At 44.4% G+C, this 17413-nt stretch overlaps 1 protein-coding gene across 6 annotated transcripts in view; it reads left to right on the top strand.

Annotated features, from left to right (window-relative positions):
• The window catches only part of PLS3 (plastin 3), a 44764-nt gene extending 30666 nt beyond the window's left edge, over positions 1-14098 (top strand). For 5 of the 6 annotated variants that reach the window (XM_052672976.1, XM_052672973.1, XM_052672974.1 and 2 more), the window contains 14 exons: positions 1401-1564; positions 3660-3789; positions 4217-4349; positions 5128-5209; positions 5858-6023; positions 6643-6785; positions 7792-7887; positions 8378-8573; positions 9154-9232; positions 9860-9974; positions 10119-10252; positions 11107-11230; positions 11772-11896; positions 12720-14098. In XM_052672976.1, the coding sequence (XP_052528936.1) occupies positions 1401-1564; positions 3660-3789; positions 4217-4349; positions 5128-5209; positions 5858-6023; positions 6643-6785; positions 7792-7887; positions 8378-8573; positions 9154-9232; positions 9860-9974; positions 10119-10252; positions 11107-11230; positions 11772-11896; positions 12720-12852 (1820 nt within the window). In that variant the 3' untranslated portion in view covers positions 12853-14098. Of the gene's footprint in view, positions 1-1400; positions 1565-3659; positions 3790-4216; positions 4350-5127; positions 5210-5857; positions 6024-6642; positions 6786-7791; positions 7888-8377; positions 8574-9153; positions 9233-9859; positions 9975-10118; positions 10253-11106; positions 11272-11302; positions 11436-11771; positions 11897-12719 lie in introns of those variants that run through there. The other variant, XM_052672977.1, reaches the window with a different exon arrangement.
• Positions 14099-17413: the final 3315 nt, after the last annotated feature.

Below are 17413 nucleotides of genomic sequence, written 5' to 3'. Positions count from 1 at the left end.
TTCTTTAGTTTGAGAGCTAGGGACTGTTCCTTTGGACATCTGCCAGCGAGCATTTGAATTTCACTTTCTTGCTAACTTCTGAAAGCAATCTTAAAATCCCATATGGATGTGGAAAATGAGGAGGGCTGGAGTGGTGGTGAGGACATGCTGCTTGCTGGAACTTTTTTTTTTTAAATACAACTTAAAAACCACTACTCACACATCATTAAAAGTAAAGTGACTTTCAAAATTTGCTAGCGAACTGGACTTCTGAGCCACCCTGCCTTTTTTACTGTAGAAAGTGTCTCCCTTGAAGCATAAATACTGACCTCTGTGACTGCAGCGTGAGATTGTCTTGGGAACAAAAGCCAGCAGTGCTGGGGCTGGTGAGGCTCTCTTACTGTGCAGGCTGCTGTCTTCAAGGGTGTCTGGGGAGCAGAAGCTGCTGCTTGAGCTCAATTAAATTCTGTGGCCTTATGGAGAGTCTGCTGCCTTATAAATAGCACTCAACCTGTGCCCTTCCGTGGCTGCAGCAAAAGCAGCTGGGTTTGTGTCATCCGTAGATGTGACACTATCTGCAAAGCGGCTGGGATGTGTTGATATACAAAGCTCAAGGTTTCCACTTGCAGAGGAAGAAAACAACAAGCAAGTCATGTAGGTGATCACATCTTGCTAGGCATGCCTTGCTGCTGCGTCTTGGTAGCTGACTGAATGCCATTGCAGGGCATTCATAGGCATCACTGAAAGATCTGGCAGCATTTTTTTTGTTTGTCAGCGATAAGTGGAGAACATCATTATCAGCGTGATTAAAAAGTAACTGCTGTGCTGACTTAGTTTTTTCGGTTCAGAATGCAAAAACGTGCTGCATTTCATGACCTTCTATTTTTGATGCAGAAACCAGCTGTGGTGCAATTCAGATGCAAAAAGTAACACTCTGGAAATGATTTATGGCAACGCAGATGTTCTCTTGTGAAACTTTTAGGCCAGGATTGGTCATGTGCACTGAGATCAGCCTTGCTCAGTCCTGCCTGGAAGCTGCCATTGCACAAAGCCAGGCTGAGCTTGTGGCTCATGCTGCGTCCCTCTCTGTGGGTGAGCTTTGTGCACTGAACTCATGCTTCCTGGGTAGTGTCTATTTAATGCGTGCTTCTTGGGTTTGGTACTTTTGGTGTGAGTTTCCCACTGTGTGCCTGCATCCTACACAGATCCTGCCATCAGCAAAGATGCATGGTCCTAAAACAGGTGCACTGTGACCAGTCACACTAGGACATCATGCCTAAACTCTGTGTCTTCTGAACATCCATCTCCATAAAGCACATTTGAGCATGGGAACGGTGTTTCTCCCCCACTTTCTGGAGCTTGTCCCATTGGATGTCTGGTGTGTTTCTAATTTACCTTCTTCCACCCCTTTTCTTTCCCAGACCTCAACAGCAATGGGTTCATCTGTGACTATGAGTTGCATGAGCTCTTCAAGGAAGCCAACCTGCCTCTCCCTGGGTACAAAGTGAGAGAGATCATACAGAAGCTCATGATCGACAGCGACAAGAATAAGGATGGGAAGATTAGTTTTGAAGAGTTTGTCTATGTAAGTGCTATTTCTGAATTTCTAGCATCTAGTATATGGTCTAAGGGTCTTCTTTTAGACAAAGCCAAAGAAACAGTCTGAAAAGGTTGACCTTGGCCTAATTCTAGTTTTCTTTCCACAAACAGATTGCTTTTTGAGGATTTTTCTGGTAACAAGCAGCTCTTTGGTTGTATAGAGACTTCTACAGTCTTCTGCGCTGTTATTAACAGGCTGTAGATTTGGACAAAGAGGAAATGCATTGTTTTTGAAACCAAACAAAACAATTTTCTTCTATATGCTTTTCCTTTATGAAAAGCCCATTGGAGGCTGGAACTCTATTTCCATGTGGGGGTGGCAACTGGACAAAAGTCTTCCAGTTCTCCAAGCTCTGAGGATTGACTGGAAGCAACTCTTTTTCCAGGCACGCAGATGAATGCTGTTTTCCCAGAGAAGCAGCGTAATTTCCTTTCTTAATTTAATCAGACTACAAATACTTGCTAAAGATTTCAGAGGACATTTCAAGACATACTTTGAAATTACTCTACATGCCGATCTAGGAAACTTCAGATCTTTCAGATCTGTGTGTTGCCTTAAAAGGGAAGGACAGGACTAGGGAGGTGGGAGAAGCTGGTTGATGGGTCCACATTCAGAAATAGGCCAGATTTTTCCAATTAATTTGCTTTGTTTTGTCTTCTCAAAAGGACAGTGCTTCCTCTGATGTGCTGGTGATTCGATATCCATCTCTTCATCCTTTTTATACACTGAGTGTTGGAAGAATAATATCATAAAATGTAGAGGAGCTGTTCTCCTCCTACATTCAGGGAGCTGTTCTCATGTCAACTTAGATTCACCACTTTCTGTTCCTTAATTGTTTTCAGACCCTCTGAACTTTTGAGTTCGGAGTCGACTAGTAAGTTGGAGTTTGTTTGCAGTTTGTGAACGCTTGCATGCTGGGTGCATGGTTCAGCTGTTGGTTTGAAGTGGTCCATAACTCTTTGCCCTAGGAAGGAAGAAATAAATCTCTTCTGTCAGACTTGAATGGTACCAATGATGAAGTAAACATCAAGAAAATGTCTTGCAGGCAGCCAGGCTACACAGCAGAAGCAGTGGTTAGTTGTAGGATTTTTGTGAGCGGAACTGTTGTTGTTTTTCAACTCTGAGCAATTCTGTTGGGATTTCTGGTACCAGGTAAGCCATGAACCCCCTTGAATTTGGGGTCAAGTGACTTGGTGATACCTCAGAATTAAAGCATGTATTTTCAATGAAGCTGTGTAATCACACTACTCCAGCAAATACAAAAATACACGCACTTTTTGATTTGTATTTTCAATTAGGCTGGAACCAGTTTTGAGGGAATTACAGTAGGCTTCAAACCATTCAGTATTTGAATGACCTTCTATTCAAAGGTCATTAATTTGGCCTTTCATTTGTTGAATGGTTTCTCAGTTCTATAGGACCTCAAGGCCACTAATAGTGGCATGCAACCTGCAGAAACCACACGGTGTAATCCTATGCTTAAAGAACTCTTCTTTCCTTAAATGCATTTTGACAGGTAGTCTAAGCCTGCTAGAGAAAAGCTTACCTGTTGTTACAGGTTATTGCAGATTAGGTTGCATAGACAGTGTATTGTGTTGATGTATAGGTGGTTTTTTGTTGTCTTCTGTGGGTTGTGGACAAAGCCTTTTGTGTGAACTAAAGCCACATGAGCACCTGGCTTAAGGTTAAAATTGCACAACAGCTTTGGATTGTGGAAGCTGCTGCATGTGTACCTGCTCTCCTATTGCAAAGTTCTCACTTCTTGCTCCTGGTCTCATGAAATCCACGTGGGAAGGTAAATGTGTGCAGGTTACTGCAAACCTATTGCTGCTGCCTCAATGGCCTCTCACAGTTTGTGTTAGAGAGTGGGTCAGCTCTGCCCGCTGCCCTTGTTGCATTTAATCTCACTACAACTTTGCTAGGCCCTTCACGTTTGCTGATTGTACCGCAGAGTTTGCTTCAAAGCTGAGAAGCAGAATGCAGCTTTTTTTCCTGTTTCTTTTTCACAGCCCTCTTTCCCCCGTCCCTCCCCCTCTTTTATGAAGGCATTTTTTGTCACTCTGAGCCCTTTCAATTGCAGATATTCCAAGAGGTGAAAAGCAGTGACATTGCTAAAACTTTCAGAAAAGCCATCAACAGGAAGGAAGGCATCTGTGCCATCGGGGGCACCTCAGAGCTCTCCAGTGAGGGGACGCAGCACTCGTACTCAGGTACATCTCTGACTCTCTGCTCTTCCCTTGGGTGAGGGGAGGCAAAAAAAAAAGAGCAGATTTCTGCTGTCTGCCACATACTGTGCTTTCTCCAATAGCTGAATAATCACAGATCGAGGTGAAGAGCAAGACTGGATGCAGGGTAAAGCAACGTGTAAATTAAACATGTGCTTATTTGTTGTGTTAACCGTGTTTGCTGATGAAGTCCTTGTGCCACATTTGGGATGTGGCTAAGATGCAGTGGGTAAATGATGAAAGCGTTCTGATAGATGGAAGTTTAATTTCAGGTTTTTTTAAACTCTGTGTATCCAATAAAATAGTGGCAGTGTGTTGTTTTTCCTGGGCTATCGTAAGCACTTCTGGGAAGATTTTGCTGTGTTGTGAAGAAGCCTGTATTAAATTTACATTAAATTGAATTAAATCTTAGAGGAAGAAAAATATGCCTTTGTAAACTGGATAAACAAAGCCCTGGAAAATGATGCTGACTGCAGGCACGTTATTCCAATGAACCCAAATACAGACGACCTGTTCAAAGCGGTGGGAGATGGGATTGTGCTGTGGTAAGTCATGATGGCTCCTGACTTTAAAAAAAAACAAACAAATCCCCCAAATTCCGTGGGTAGGGGAATTTCCATTGCATGCTAGGCTGGTTTTGTGTGCCAATGTGTCTGTGTAGTGTTGCATGTATGAAGAAGGGCTCAGTCACCCAGGCTTTACTGTCTATGTGTGGTGCATCTGCTTTGGTACAAGCTTTGCTTTACCTCGTGATCTTTATTTCCACAGTTTCAAGTAATTCAGTTATTCAGGCGAAGACTGAGCAGGAAGTATTCACAATATAAAGTAAAAACATGTGTTTTCTGTTGATTAAAAATCCATTTTGCTCACACCTTCCCCACTAAGCTCTCAGTGTTTGCACTTTTTTCTGGTGCAGTTTTTCTTGTCAGCAATAGTACATCTGTACAATAGGAGGAAGAGCGTTGTCTTACTACACTGCAGCACCTGACAACATAGCAATGAGTGTTCAGTAGTTCAGTGACTGCATTTGTGAATAATTCATGTGCTCTTTTTGCTCCAGCAGCTGAGATCAATGGTGGCTGGGGAGATGTTTAAGGTTTCAGGCTTAGCTATTAGTTTCAGATACATTCCAAATACGTTCTTGATAACATAAATATGAACATCTGATTTACACAACCCTGGTATAGAAAAACAAACCAAAATAACCCACAAAGGCGAGGAGATAAAAGGAAATGTACTGTGGTGAGCATTATAGGAATGCAACAACTTGTTGAGTTTAAAAACTGGATGTTGTTCAAATGTTGCTATTTTTCCTCCTGACAGCAAAATGATCAATCTTTCTGTTCCGGACACAATTGATGAAAGAGCAATTAACAAGAAGAAACTCACACCGTTCATAATTCAGGTATGATACAGTTCTGTGTGTTGGCAGAAATGCACGTTCAGAGTAATGGGAAACTCAGCACAGTGGCTCAAAGAATTATTGTGGAAATACGGAAAGGAAACAGTTTTATAACTTGGATTGAATTATTAAAGGCGGTTTTGTCCGGTGTGTTATTGGCAGTCACAGTGCTATGGGTACAATTCAAAAGGCAAGAATGATAACTTAATGGCAAAATGGATAAAATGCTGAAATGCTGTTCCTGTGATGGTTAGATACAGTGCTGTCTTTTCAAAACCCTATGGTTATTGGACTCTTTGAATTGTTTCGTAGCAAAGCAAGTTGGTTTTGCACAGATGCCCACACGTGCATGTGCTTGGATACCTTCACGCTTCTCCATCCATGTTCTTGTGGATTCCATTAGATACATCTGACTAAAAGGGTGAAACTAGATACCAGAGGCTGAAATTAAACCCTTGTGCCTCCTTTGGTTCTTATTGATTCAGCCTGCTGCTGGCAATTCCATTAAAGCTTCAGACCGGGGCAGCTGGGAGCGTTTCCTCCGAGCTGTTGAAGTGAGGACGAGGGGAAATTCCCCACTCTGCCAGCGCTGGATGAGAGGCAAAGTGGCATCTCCCTGGGCAGCGTCTCACGTGGTTGTGTTGTCTGCAGGAGAACTTGAACCTGGCGCTGAATTCTGCATCCGCCATCGGGTGTCATGTTGTCAATATTGGTGCGGAGGACTTGAGGGAAGGGAAACCCCACCTGGTTCTTGGGCTTCTCTGGCAGATCATTAAGATTGGCTTGTTTGCCGACATTGAGCTCAGCAGAAATGAAGGTAAATGAAGCTCTCTAAGTGATAACTTGCAGAGCATGAACGCCGACTTGCTCCCACGCTGCCGAGGGGCTCAATGTGCTGCTATGCCTGCTCCGGCCCGTGCTGCTCGTGCTGCTGCTTCTGGCCCCATCGTCTCTTCCCTCCCCTCTGCTGAAAGGGGAGCACTGGCCATCAGCTTCGTCGAGGGCCTGCGCCAGGCCGGGTGCCCGCCAGCTGGTTTGTAGCTGAGAAGTTGGCTTGCTTGGGTGTGATGTGCATGTTTGATGTGGTCCAAGTGGATGCTATAGAGCCTGTAGTTTGCTTTCATAGAATGGCTTGGGTTGGAATGGACCTTAAAGCACGTCCAGTTCCAACCCATGCCATGGGCTGGGTGCCCCCTGCTAGTTCAGCTGCCCTCATCCCCATGGCCTTGGGCACCTCCAAGGATGGGGCACCCACAGCTCTTGGCAGCAGTGCCAGGGCAGAGGAAGGCTTCAGCTCCTTGCGAATGTGTTTGTGATGACTTTATTCTCTTCAGATCCATCTTGCTGTGGGAACATCATGCTGAAGCAGTCTCACTGTACTTGCTTTGTCCTTTGCTGAAACGCCTTCCTTCCATTCACAAGCATTTTTCTTCCAGCACTGGCTGCCTTACTTCGTGATGGTGAAAATCTGGAGGACCTGATGAAACTATCCCCAGAAGAACTGCTCCTAAGATGGGCAAACTTCCACTTGGAAAATGCAGGCTGGCACAAAATCAATAACTTCAGCACAGACATCAAGGTACTGAGAGCTCTCCTGGCCGCAAGTGTCTGGGAAAAGGCTGGGAGTTGCCAGGGCTGTGTTTGCACATGCATCTATGAGGCCCTTAATGCAGAGACAGGACCTTTCTTAACCTTAATGCTCCAAATAATAGGTTTAATGGAGGTTTCATTAATAGTATATTTAAGGTATCATAATGCTGCCATCTCTTGCCATGAAACTGTATGAATGTTTCCTCCAGTGGGATCCTGCTGCACAGCTGCTGTGTGTTTTACTCAATGGTGTTCTTCCTACATTTTCAGATGTTCTTAATCCATCTATTTTCTCTTTTTTTTTTTTTTTTAAACTAATTTCCAAGAGCACTGGAAAAAGGGCTGTGCTGCAGCTCACACAGACAGGATGCAATAATGAGCTGCATCCCTGGGGAGTGTGATTTCCGTGTTCTCTTTGTGGGTGGTGACATTTCATCCAAAACGTCACAGGCCTGGGAGAGGAAGGGAGATGAGACCCCTTGTTCTGTACACTCTGCTGAGTATTAATGTGAGAGGGGAGGCTCACAGATGATTTTTCAGATGCAACAGGTGGCTCTCTTCTCACTCTTTGCGGTAGTGAAAACCAGGGGATGATGCCTCCTGGTCAGTAGGGAATTTTTGCAAGCTGACCCCATCACATTTCTGGAGTTTATTTGCTTGGCTAACAATTGGGAGGAAGGAAAGGACAACTGGGCTGGAGGCCCTTGGAAAAGCACACAGCAGAGTGTCCAGTAAAGACAGAGTTCAAGCAGTTAAAAACCATAATTATTCACCTTAAATATTTCTAACCTCTTCCTTTTGTTTTCTTTTCTGCTGCCTGGATTTCTGCCATCATGCTCTGTTATTGTCTGTCAAGCTTACAGATTTTGGTAATTCAGTAAAGGTACATAAGCCAATTAGACATGGTGACTTGATAAAGATGAGCTTGAAATGAATTGTTATGGTGTATGCACTGCTGTGCAGGAAACATGAGCTTTATTTTTCACTCATTTCAGGATTCTAGAGCTTATTTCCACCTTCTCAATCAAATTGCACCCAAAGGGCAGAAAGAAGGAGAGCCTCAGATCGATATTAACATGTCGGGTTTCAATGTAAGTATTCAGGCTGTTGTGTCCTCACACTGTACAACTTGTGACTTGCTTGTGACCCTGCAATTGCCCTCATGACTTCTAGGTAACCTGGTATCTTAATTTCAAGCGTGTGTAAAGTGTCAGTGGGCATCTACACACCTCCGGTATGTTTTAAATGAGCGCCTCTTGCAGTCCTGGTCACCATCTGCCAACATGAATAATTGAGAAATATTTTGCATTTTTTCTGCATTTGGGGGCATGCTGAATTCTGCTTTTGACCCAATCATTTAAAAATAACGGAAAGTATAGAAACTTGGGAAGGGCTGTCCTAAGAAAAGCAGATGCAAACTGGGACAAGCATATCGACAGCAGGATGGATTAATTGCGGATGCTTCATCTCTTCAGTTGCTGAATTGATGAGCAACCTAGATGCCTAGTGAAGGCGGGTGGAGTGGTGACTTTGCAGCCCGATCTCTTCTCTGACAGCTCTTGTCTCTTGTGTTGCTGGCAGGAGAAGGACGACTTGCGCAGGGCAGAGTACATGCTGCAGCAGGCAGACCGGCTCGGGTGCCGGCAGTTCGTCACGCCGGCTGATGTGGTCAGTGGAAATCCCAAACTGAACCTGGCCTTCGTTGCAAACCTTTTCAACAAGTACCCAGCGCTTACCAAGCCTGAAAACCAGGACATTGACTGGACTCTGCTAGAAGGTGATGGTCACAAAATTAGTAGGAGGGAAATATCTCAAGTGAACACTTGTAGCACAAGAGGCTGTGCCCTGCGGAGGCACTTATTGATGTAACACCTGTGATGTGATGTTTCGGTGCTGTAATGGTTGTTTACTCATTTCGGGCAGGTGAGGAGGTACTTGAAGGCCTGTTTGGCTGCTCCAGATCTGGAGGAGCACTGTCAGTGGCTTCCTGTGCCAGGGCTGGGAAGGTGGTTTTGTAATTTCCTGCCACAGGCAGAAACACCTCGATAATGTGGTGAGATGTTCATGGCAGCACAGATTGTTGGCAGAACTGGGAGAGGGGTGTTAGCGAGCTCCATATGAAAGACATTCTTGCTCCATTTTGTTTCAAAACGTATGGAACTCATGCCTGGTGAAATCAATCTGATACCAAAACAAGATCAGAGCGATGCTCCTTCTTTGAAAAAGTTATAGTGGAAATAATTATATTTTTCCACTCTGAGCTGTGCTGCTCAGAACTCCCCCTCTTGCAAGGAGGAAACCTCTCTCACAGCTCTGAACTTGCAGAAAGTTGCATGAACTCTGTCTCTTTCTTTTAGGAGAGACTCGTGAGGAACGAACCTTCCGTAACTGGATGAACTCCCTTGGTGTGAACCCCCATGTAAATCACCTCTATGGGTAAGTGTTAGGCTCTTGGGAAAGACCCAGCTTAGGTCAGACTGGAGATGTGCTCACACCAGTGTCCTGCTGCTCTCAGTGCTGAAGAAATAGCTTGAGAAAGGCTGTTAGGAAATAGGCAGTGCTCACTGCATCCTCCCTGCAGCCCTTAGCTTAAGGAATTCTGGTGCTGGCACACCAGCAACCGGTTTTAAGGGCTGAAGATGCTTTGTTTTCTCCTCCCCTTTGTAAATTAGTACACCGAGTTCCCAATGCTTGTACATCTTAAGCAACAGGATCTAAATTCATATGCCATCTAATTTTCAGGCTTGACCAAATCGGTGTAGTTCAGAGGCAGGGTATTCTGGACCCCCGTGGTCAATGGAAAGAGGTGACTGCCTCTGGGTATTCTGTGTAGCAAAATTATTTCCTGGATCTGGTGGTGGTTATCACGGGAAAACCTGCATTAGCTTAGCTGCTGCCCAGTGTTAAGCATGGAGTATTTCTTCTGCACTAGAAATCACAAAATGTTTTCCTTTTTAGAGTTACTAAAATTGCAAGGACCTGTAAATAGTAGTAATTATCCATGACATAACAATATCAGAGTGTACTTCAACCCTTACATGTCACGTTTTGTTCCATTTTTAGTGATCTTCAAGATGCGCTGGTAATACTACAATTATATGAGAAGATCAAAGTTCCTGTTGACTGGAATAAGGTTAACAAACCCCCATACCCTAAGCTTGGAGCAAATATGAAAAAGGTAAGCATTTTTATATAATTTCAAAGCAGCCATGAGCACCAGGAGCAGAAATAAATGTAAACTATCTAGAAATTCCTATTTGAGGATTGCATTCAAGCGAGTGTGTTTGTGAGTGATTATTCTTTGCACTCTTTTCCTGTGTAGCTAGAAAACTGTAACTACGCTGTTGATCTGGGAAAGCATCCAGCCAAATTCTCCCTGGTTGGCATTGGAGGACAGGATCTGAATGATGGAAACCCAACGTTGACACTAGCCTTAGTCTGGCAGTTAATGAGAAGGTAAGGCCTGTCTCAAACACATAAAACTTTCGATTGCAGTACTGGGCTTGTGAAGATTTCTGCCAGGAGGGCACTGCAGCAGTGGAACAGATCACCCACAAAGGTTGTCAAACCTCTGTCCTTGGCAAGGTTTCAAGACTCAGCTGGATGAAACTGGCAGGGCTCCTCCTGCTGCTCATGGGAAGCTGGAGCAGAGACCTCCAGAGAGCCCACAGTGGATCTGTGTGCATGCTGCGGTCTAGAATCACCTCTCTCACCTGTTCAAGGCTGACCTACGTGTAGGAACCCAAAGCAGGACTATTTACCCAACATCTCTGTTCCAATGTTTAGTAGAAAACTGTGATGAGAGGAACGTTCCAGTGCTGTTTCATAACCCCTGAAGTGGAATAGGGGGGAAGGAGAAACTTGAGAAAAATGGATGTTAACTTAAAACAGATGATGAAGTTGATAGCCTTTTCTCTTGTCCCTGAGTTCTTCTAAACTAGATGAACAAAATGAGTTATATCTGCAGTCCTGTTGTGTGTCATCTCCATACATGATGCTGAGGCCAGAATACTAACAAGAGATTTGATCCAAGCCTCTAGGAAGTGTGCATTACCCCTCTGGGCAAATTGTCAATGCTCAAACAGCTTAAGAGCGTCCTGAGCCCAGGCAATTTTGTGAACCTTCATTAAAAGACTTGAAAGACTAAATGGTTTAATATAAATCACATTTCAGGTAAGATAGATGGCTCTTCCTCTTTGCTGAAGGGGTTGCTGCCATGGATTTGTGTTGGCTCTTGTTGCATCCAGGCTGTGTGCTCTCTGTGTCTTAGCCCAGGCTCTGAACCTAACGTTGTCTCTGCTCGTGCTTAGGTACACACTGAACGTCCTTGAGGACCTGGGTGATGGTCAGAAAGCCAACGATGACATTATAGTCAACTGGGTAAACCAGACACTGAAAGAAGCTGGGAAGTCCACCTCCATCCAGAATTTCAAGGTGCAGGTTCCCCTCTTGCATCCAAAACAAGAGAAGACAGTGTCTTGTCAACCTTGACAAGTTCCCAGACAGTGCTGGGAACAAAGTGGCTTTGGGCTGCCATAGAGGAGTCTTTGAGGACTGCCAATGGTGGAAGCATAGCAGTGAGGCCAGTGAGCTGATGGGATGTCACAGGAGGGGAGGAGTGTGATGGCTTCTAGGGCAGCGGTGGGGGGCTGAGGTGCCATCAAATGTTGAAGCTGGAGTTGGCAAATGTTTTAGGCATTGTCCCCTGGGGTCTGGTCAACAGGATGGATCTGCTGCCTGTAAATGCTTTGCAGACTGGTTACAGTAAATTGGAGTCCTGATCTCATGTTATTACCAAAAGAAAAGCAGCACTTTAGTTTCCCTGTGGTCCAGCTGGAAATAATCACTCAGTGCTGCTTGGAAATAGCTTGTTTAAAACTTGTTTTTTTTGCTCATTGCAGAGCAGTTGAAGTGAGGTGAGAAGTACTCTTCAGGATTAGATATTCATCTTTGCTTCTCTGCTTTTATTCTCCAGGACAAGACTATCAGCACGAGCTTGGCAGTTGTGGACTTAATAGATGCTATACAGCCTGGCTGCATCAACTATGACCTTGTAAAGACTGGTCATCTATCAGAAGATGACAAACAAAATAATGCTAAGTAAGTCCATCATCTTGAAAGCTGCTTTGCTTTGGGAGAGTGCACCTACTGTGCCATGACTTAAAGTTTGCAAGTGTTTTTACTGTATTTCTGTGGTTTTCAATCTCTTGTAACGCTTAATCTTTTTAGACAGGAAGTGCTTTTTGGAACTGAATTGCTCTTCTCCTCAGCCTGAGGAGTGCTTGGCTGGACTCTTGCCTGTTTAGAGGAATGCACAATAGCCCAAGCACTTCTTAGGAGAGAAACAGAGATCGCTGCTGTTTATTCAGGCTTGTGAAATGTTCAGCCAATGATCAGGGTTTTGAGACTTGCAACCCTTGCCTGTCTCTCTCATCTTGTTGAATCATCATAGATTGTCAAGTTTAAAGTATACCTTTTAAATCCTGCCTTTGGAATGTGTGTTCTGCAGCTCTTCTGCAGTGGCAGAATGACAGGAAGTTTTCACGTAGATGATAGCCTCTCTTGATTATTCCTAAGAAGCAAACAGAAGGAGGAATATAAATGTTAGCTGATTAGTTGTCCATTATGCATGCTAGCTATTAGCCCTAACAAATATAAATGACAACTTTTAACTGTTGATAAAGAGAACTTGACATTTCAAAGGTGAGTTTGCACGAGAGACACTTGCCTGTGCTGTTGAAAAGGAACATGGCAAAGGTTTCAAAGAGGTGTGTAAAACTGGTGTGAGAGAACTGCTGCACATCCTGAAGGCTGAGCTGAATCCTAGCACAGTACATGAGATGGTGTTGGATAGGGCAGGAACTGGTTTGTTGGTTATGGGTTCCAGTCCATGTGCTGACAGTCTTCTTTCCATGGCAAATAGGTATGCTGTATCCATGGCAAGAAGAATTGGTGCCCGAGTCTATGCTCTTCCAGAAGACCTTGTAGAGGTGAAACCGAAGATGGTGATGACCGTGTTTGCCTGCTTGATGGGCAGAGGGATGAAGCGAGTATAAAAGGGCTGATCCATGTAAAAATCACAACAAATAAACAACAAAACGCAACAAAAACCCAACCTGCCACCCTGGGTGCATGAGTAGCAGACCAGCTGTGTCCACGTTGAAATGCTGTTGGCCTAGGAACTGCTGAAGTTCAAGGGATGATGTTTTGCTTTGCAAGACAAACATATCAAAATTCTCAGGGAGAGGAGTCTTAACCAACAGATGTGCTCTTTTCCCAAAGGAAAGTTGAACTTATCAAGAGCTCACAGAAATGCATTCACAACAGACCAGCATCTTACAGTGCTGCTCTGGAGCTGTTTCACCATGTTATTCTCCAATACTTGGTGTGAAGTTCTTGATTTTTTTATTTTTTTTTTCTTTATTCCTTTTTTCCTTTTTTTCTTTTTTCCTTCCCCTGAGGGCCATATAAGGTGGTTGGTATTAATTGTAATGGGAATGAATTTTATTTCTGTCTGCAATCTGGTTTAATTGCTGTCATTTGGTCCAAGCACATTTTAGGTTTGACCACTTCCTTAACATTGCAAACAAAGCTACCACACAAGTTGGGGCCTGCAGGGCAGCTCACAATGCTAAGTGAGAAAAGTGTGACTTGGAAGATGGATCTTCTTCTGGTATTCTCTTTACATGGTGCTTTTTTTATACATCTCACTATTTTGATTACTCTACAAATAAAGCATGGCAGTTTTTTCCTCTTGCTGCTCATAAGAAGGGTTGGATTTTTTTTTTTTGGTATTTTTAAATTAGACTATATCTGAGAATACCACCATCCTTGAACTTCTCACAGTGACACCTGATATCATGTTGCTGAGGGCACAGCTGCACGTGAGAATGGAAGTGAATGCATTTTTGTATGCATCTTGGTTCAGTTGTGTGTACCTAGAACATAATTTTTACAGAAATCTGCATGAAAAATATAACTTTTTTTATTTAAAATGCTGTTGGATATAAAACCATACTACGTTGTGGGGAGGTTTTGTGCAGGGAAGAGGCAAATACTATGAACAGCAGGGTTCAATAAACTGAAGAGCAAATGTGCTGGAATAGAAAACTATTTTTACAGATGAAAGGAAGCATTGTCGCCAAAGAAGGAAGATGCTGTATCCATAGGAATTAATATTATCTTGCTTTGGCAAGCTGTTTGCTATATTTTGAGATCATATTGCTATTCTGAGCTATTCAAAGTGATGTAATATGGTGGCAAAGCATTAGTTGAAATAAAAAACAAACAAACAAACCAAAACCATTTAAATAGAATTTTCTCTTTCTTTGCATTGGCCCAGCATGGCAGCCTGCTCTCAGTTGCTTGTAGCTTTGCTTGTCTGTATGTTCTGCACCAGCTCCATTGATCTGTAAAAGCCTTCAAATGCAGGTGTGCTTGAGGGAGTTGTTTGAAGCTTGGTTGTGTAACTGACAGCAGTTATTTTTGACTTGTGCTCTTACAGATCAGTGGATCTTCTTGTTGCTTCTGTGAAACCTTGCTCTTGAAATTGTGACTTGCTGTGTGGCTGAAGTTAAGTAAGAGTAGAGTAAAAGCCCCGTTAGCTCAAACCACAGGAAAAGCAGGATGAAAAGCTGTTGCCTGTCGGAGATGTGCTACCCAGGTTCAGGAGTAGACTTCAGGGATAAGGGGAGGTAGCAGCAACCAAACGTGGTTTTTAAGCCTCACTGTAGTGTGAGAAGGATTGCCCCATAGTCACTGTTCTCTGGGGAGGTGTGTCCAGCTGCCAGAGGGAAGGAATGACCCCAAAGCAGATTTCTTCTCTAGTACAGCACACAAGTGAGTGTGGGTGTTGGGTGAGCTTTGCCAGAAAGTGAGCAGCTTGGCAGGGCAGAAGTCCCCAGCACAAACTGGGGCTTCAGTGAAAACCAAGAACAACTGGAGTGCGGGATTGGTGTCATGTAAACAAACTTGTGACCCTAACTACATCAATTAGAGGTCGGTTTGTCCCCTTTTAGACCTGTCTTGCAGCTATGTGAGTGACTTTTGTTCAGCAGAGAAAACAAGGAGGTGTGTTTTGTGCAGCACAGGTTGCAGCTTGTTTGCTGGTGAGGTGGGAATGAGCTCCTTGATTAACTCAGATTACAGGTTGCTGCTGGAGCCTCTCTTGGACAAACGAAGTTTCTCAGCTGTGGCTTTAATCCATTTCAAACCTCCCATCTGCACTGAGTCATTGTTGGAGGAGGGTATGGGAATCCAGCCACCAAACATGTCATTCTCCATCACCACCCTGCAGCGGTGCCGGTGTGAAGCTACTGCTGTCATCGACAGTGCTCCTGAACCATCTACACAGTCACGTTCTCGTTTTAAGTAAGGACGTATTGCAGTGGATGCACGTCGCAAAGAGACAAGCTGCAGGCACGGAGCCAAAAAACAGCGGAGCCACGAGATGGAGCCGTACGGCCCCAGCGCTGCTGCAGGGCCGGGCTGCGCGGGGTGCGGTGCGGGCGCCCTCCGGGGGCCGCTGCTCCACGCTGCAGCTGCTTTGCTGCTTTACCGCATCTCTCCTTCGCCTAACGTGTTCCGTCTCTTGTGCTTGTAACATCCAATTGGATTGGGACGTATTTTGCACAAACCTGTCACAAGGCTGAAGCGCGGGCTCACAGAGCACGGTGGTGTTTTATTGTGCATCCACACTTCGTCCACTTGCACGTGCTGCAGTTGTGCACTACTCTTCACAACAGCTTTGCTTACAAACTACAGAACGATTTGACATTGATTTGATGTCGACAGCAGGGCTTTGCTCCTCTGGGAGGCAAGAGCCTATCATCATCACACTGGGTGTGCTGCAACCACCCACACCTTCTAGTATGGATTTCCTAATGTTTGAACTGAGGCTAAGTCCAAAACAAGGTGCTGTCAGGCTTCTTCCAAAAAACCATCTCTATGACACTGCAATACCAACTACTACAAAGATTGCAAAGGAATGGGGCTGTGCCACAAGATTCATTCTGTGTTACAGCCACGCTAATACTAACTTCACCTGCCATAAAACTGGCACAATCACACCACAGTACATCACTTCTGATCACCACATACTCATTGAGCCAGGATGACTCGAGTCCAGCCAAAAACCTCCACAGCCACCAAACTACTGTAATAAATTGACCAAGGGCAATGCAACAACATCATACTCCAATTTCAGATAATGTTCTGGTGTTATGCACTATAGCAATGTGAGTTTAGAAAGCACTAATACCATCTTCCACCATAATACATTCAAGGTGCTACCACACTGCTAGTCTACTATAATTGTAGTTACTATATAGTGAAGAGAGTTTGAAAGTCATTTTTTTTTCACTCTTTATCCTCTCCTTGCATCTTCTTCCTTTTCCACTGGTGCTGCAAAGGAAGGAGAACACAGCTGGACAAGGAGAACAGCAGCTCCTACATCTGGAGGAGCTCCATCCCTAGGCACCACCTGAAAACCAGCTCAACCCCAATCATCCTCCACCTCACCCCCAGAGAAAACAGCATCAACCAGATTTTTGCATCCAGCAGATGCACAGCAGAGCTCCAGACACAGCTGGGGCAGTGGGCACTCTGGGCAAGTAGAGCTGGGCATGCAAAGCAGTGGCAACCGTGCTTACAGGGAGTTGAGCCATAGCCTGGACAGCAAAGCACATAGGACACCAGGACAAGGGCAGCCCTGGTCCCAAAGGCAAACAGAGTCCCTCTGTGTGATTCCAAGGCACCCTGCTCCCACTGATGGTCACACAAACTACCACTGGAGAGAAAGGCTCCCCGACCCACAGCTCTGATCACAGGCAGGCAAACACAGGGCTCAGCTTCTCCCCCAGCAGCGGGAGCTGATTTCAGCAGCCATGCAAATGAGCAGCATAACCAAGGGTTGAGACCCCAGTCCTGAGCACAGAAGGCACACGAGGCCCAAAACATCTCAGTCCACACCTCTGGAAAGCCAAGGCCAGAGAGAACCACCCTGCTTACAAAGGGTCCATCCAAGGCACTGCCATGCCTACAGGGCTCTCCCCATGCCATGCTTCATGCAGCACAAGGCTCCAGCCCAGGACTGAGGTGGGCCAGCTCCCTATTGTTGGCTTCCATGCCAACAATAAAAAAATAAAAACCTTTTTTTGTATTTTATATTACCTCAACTCTTTCCTCAGAAAACATCACCTTTATCCCCTGTAATTTACTTCAGATTTTCCATCCAAGATTTCTCATTTTGTGACCACTAAATCACCTCATTTTTTCCTTCACATTTTCCCCTATTTTCCCCTCCATATTGCCTCAGCTTTTCCTTACAGAACATCACCACTGCACCCTCTCATTTATCTCACATTTCTCCTCCTAATTTACCTGTTTTTCCCCCCCAAATCATCAACTTTACCACGTTATCTAAAATTTCCACTGAAAAAATGTCTTTTTGTACTATCTGTACTCACTCTTTTTTTTTTCCTCTTTTCCCTTCTCATTTACTTCAGCTTTTCCCTATAAGAATAATCCTTTTTTGCCCACTAAGTGACTTCAGATTTTACATCTCAAAAAGCCAGCTCTTATCCCTTATAAATTACACCGGTTTTCCCCTAAAAAACA

This window comes from Tympanuchus pallidicinctus, unplaced genomic scaffold (assembly GCF_026119805.1).
Source record: "Tympanuchus pallidicinctus isolate F22 unplaced genomic scaffold, pur_lepc_1.0 scaffold13, whole genome shotgun sequence".
NCBI lineage: Eukaryota > Metazoa > Chordata > Aves > Galliformes > Phasianidae > Tympanuchus > Tympanuchus pallidicinctus.
The sequence above is the reverse complement of the archived record's forward strand: the minus strand, read 5'-3'. Positions and strand labels throughout refer to the sequence as shown.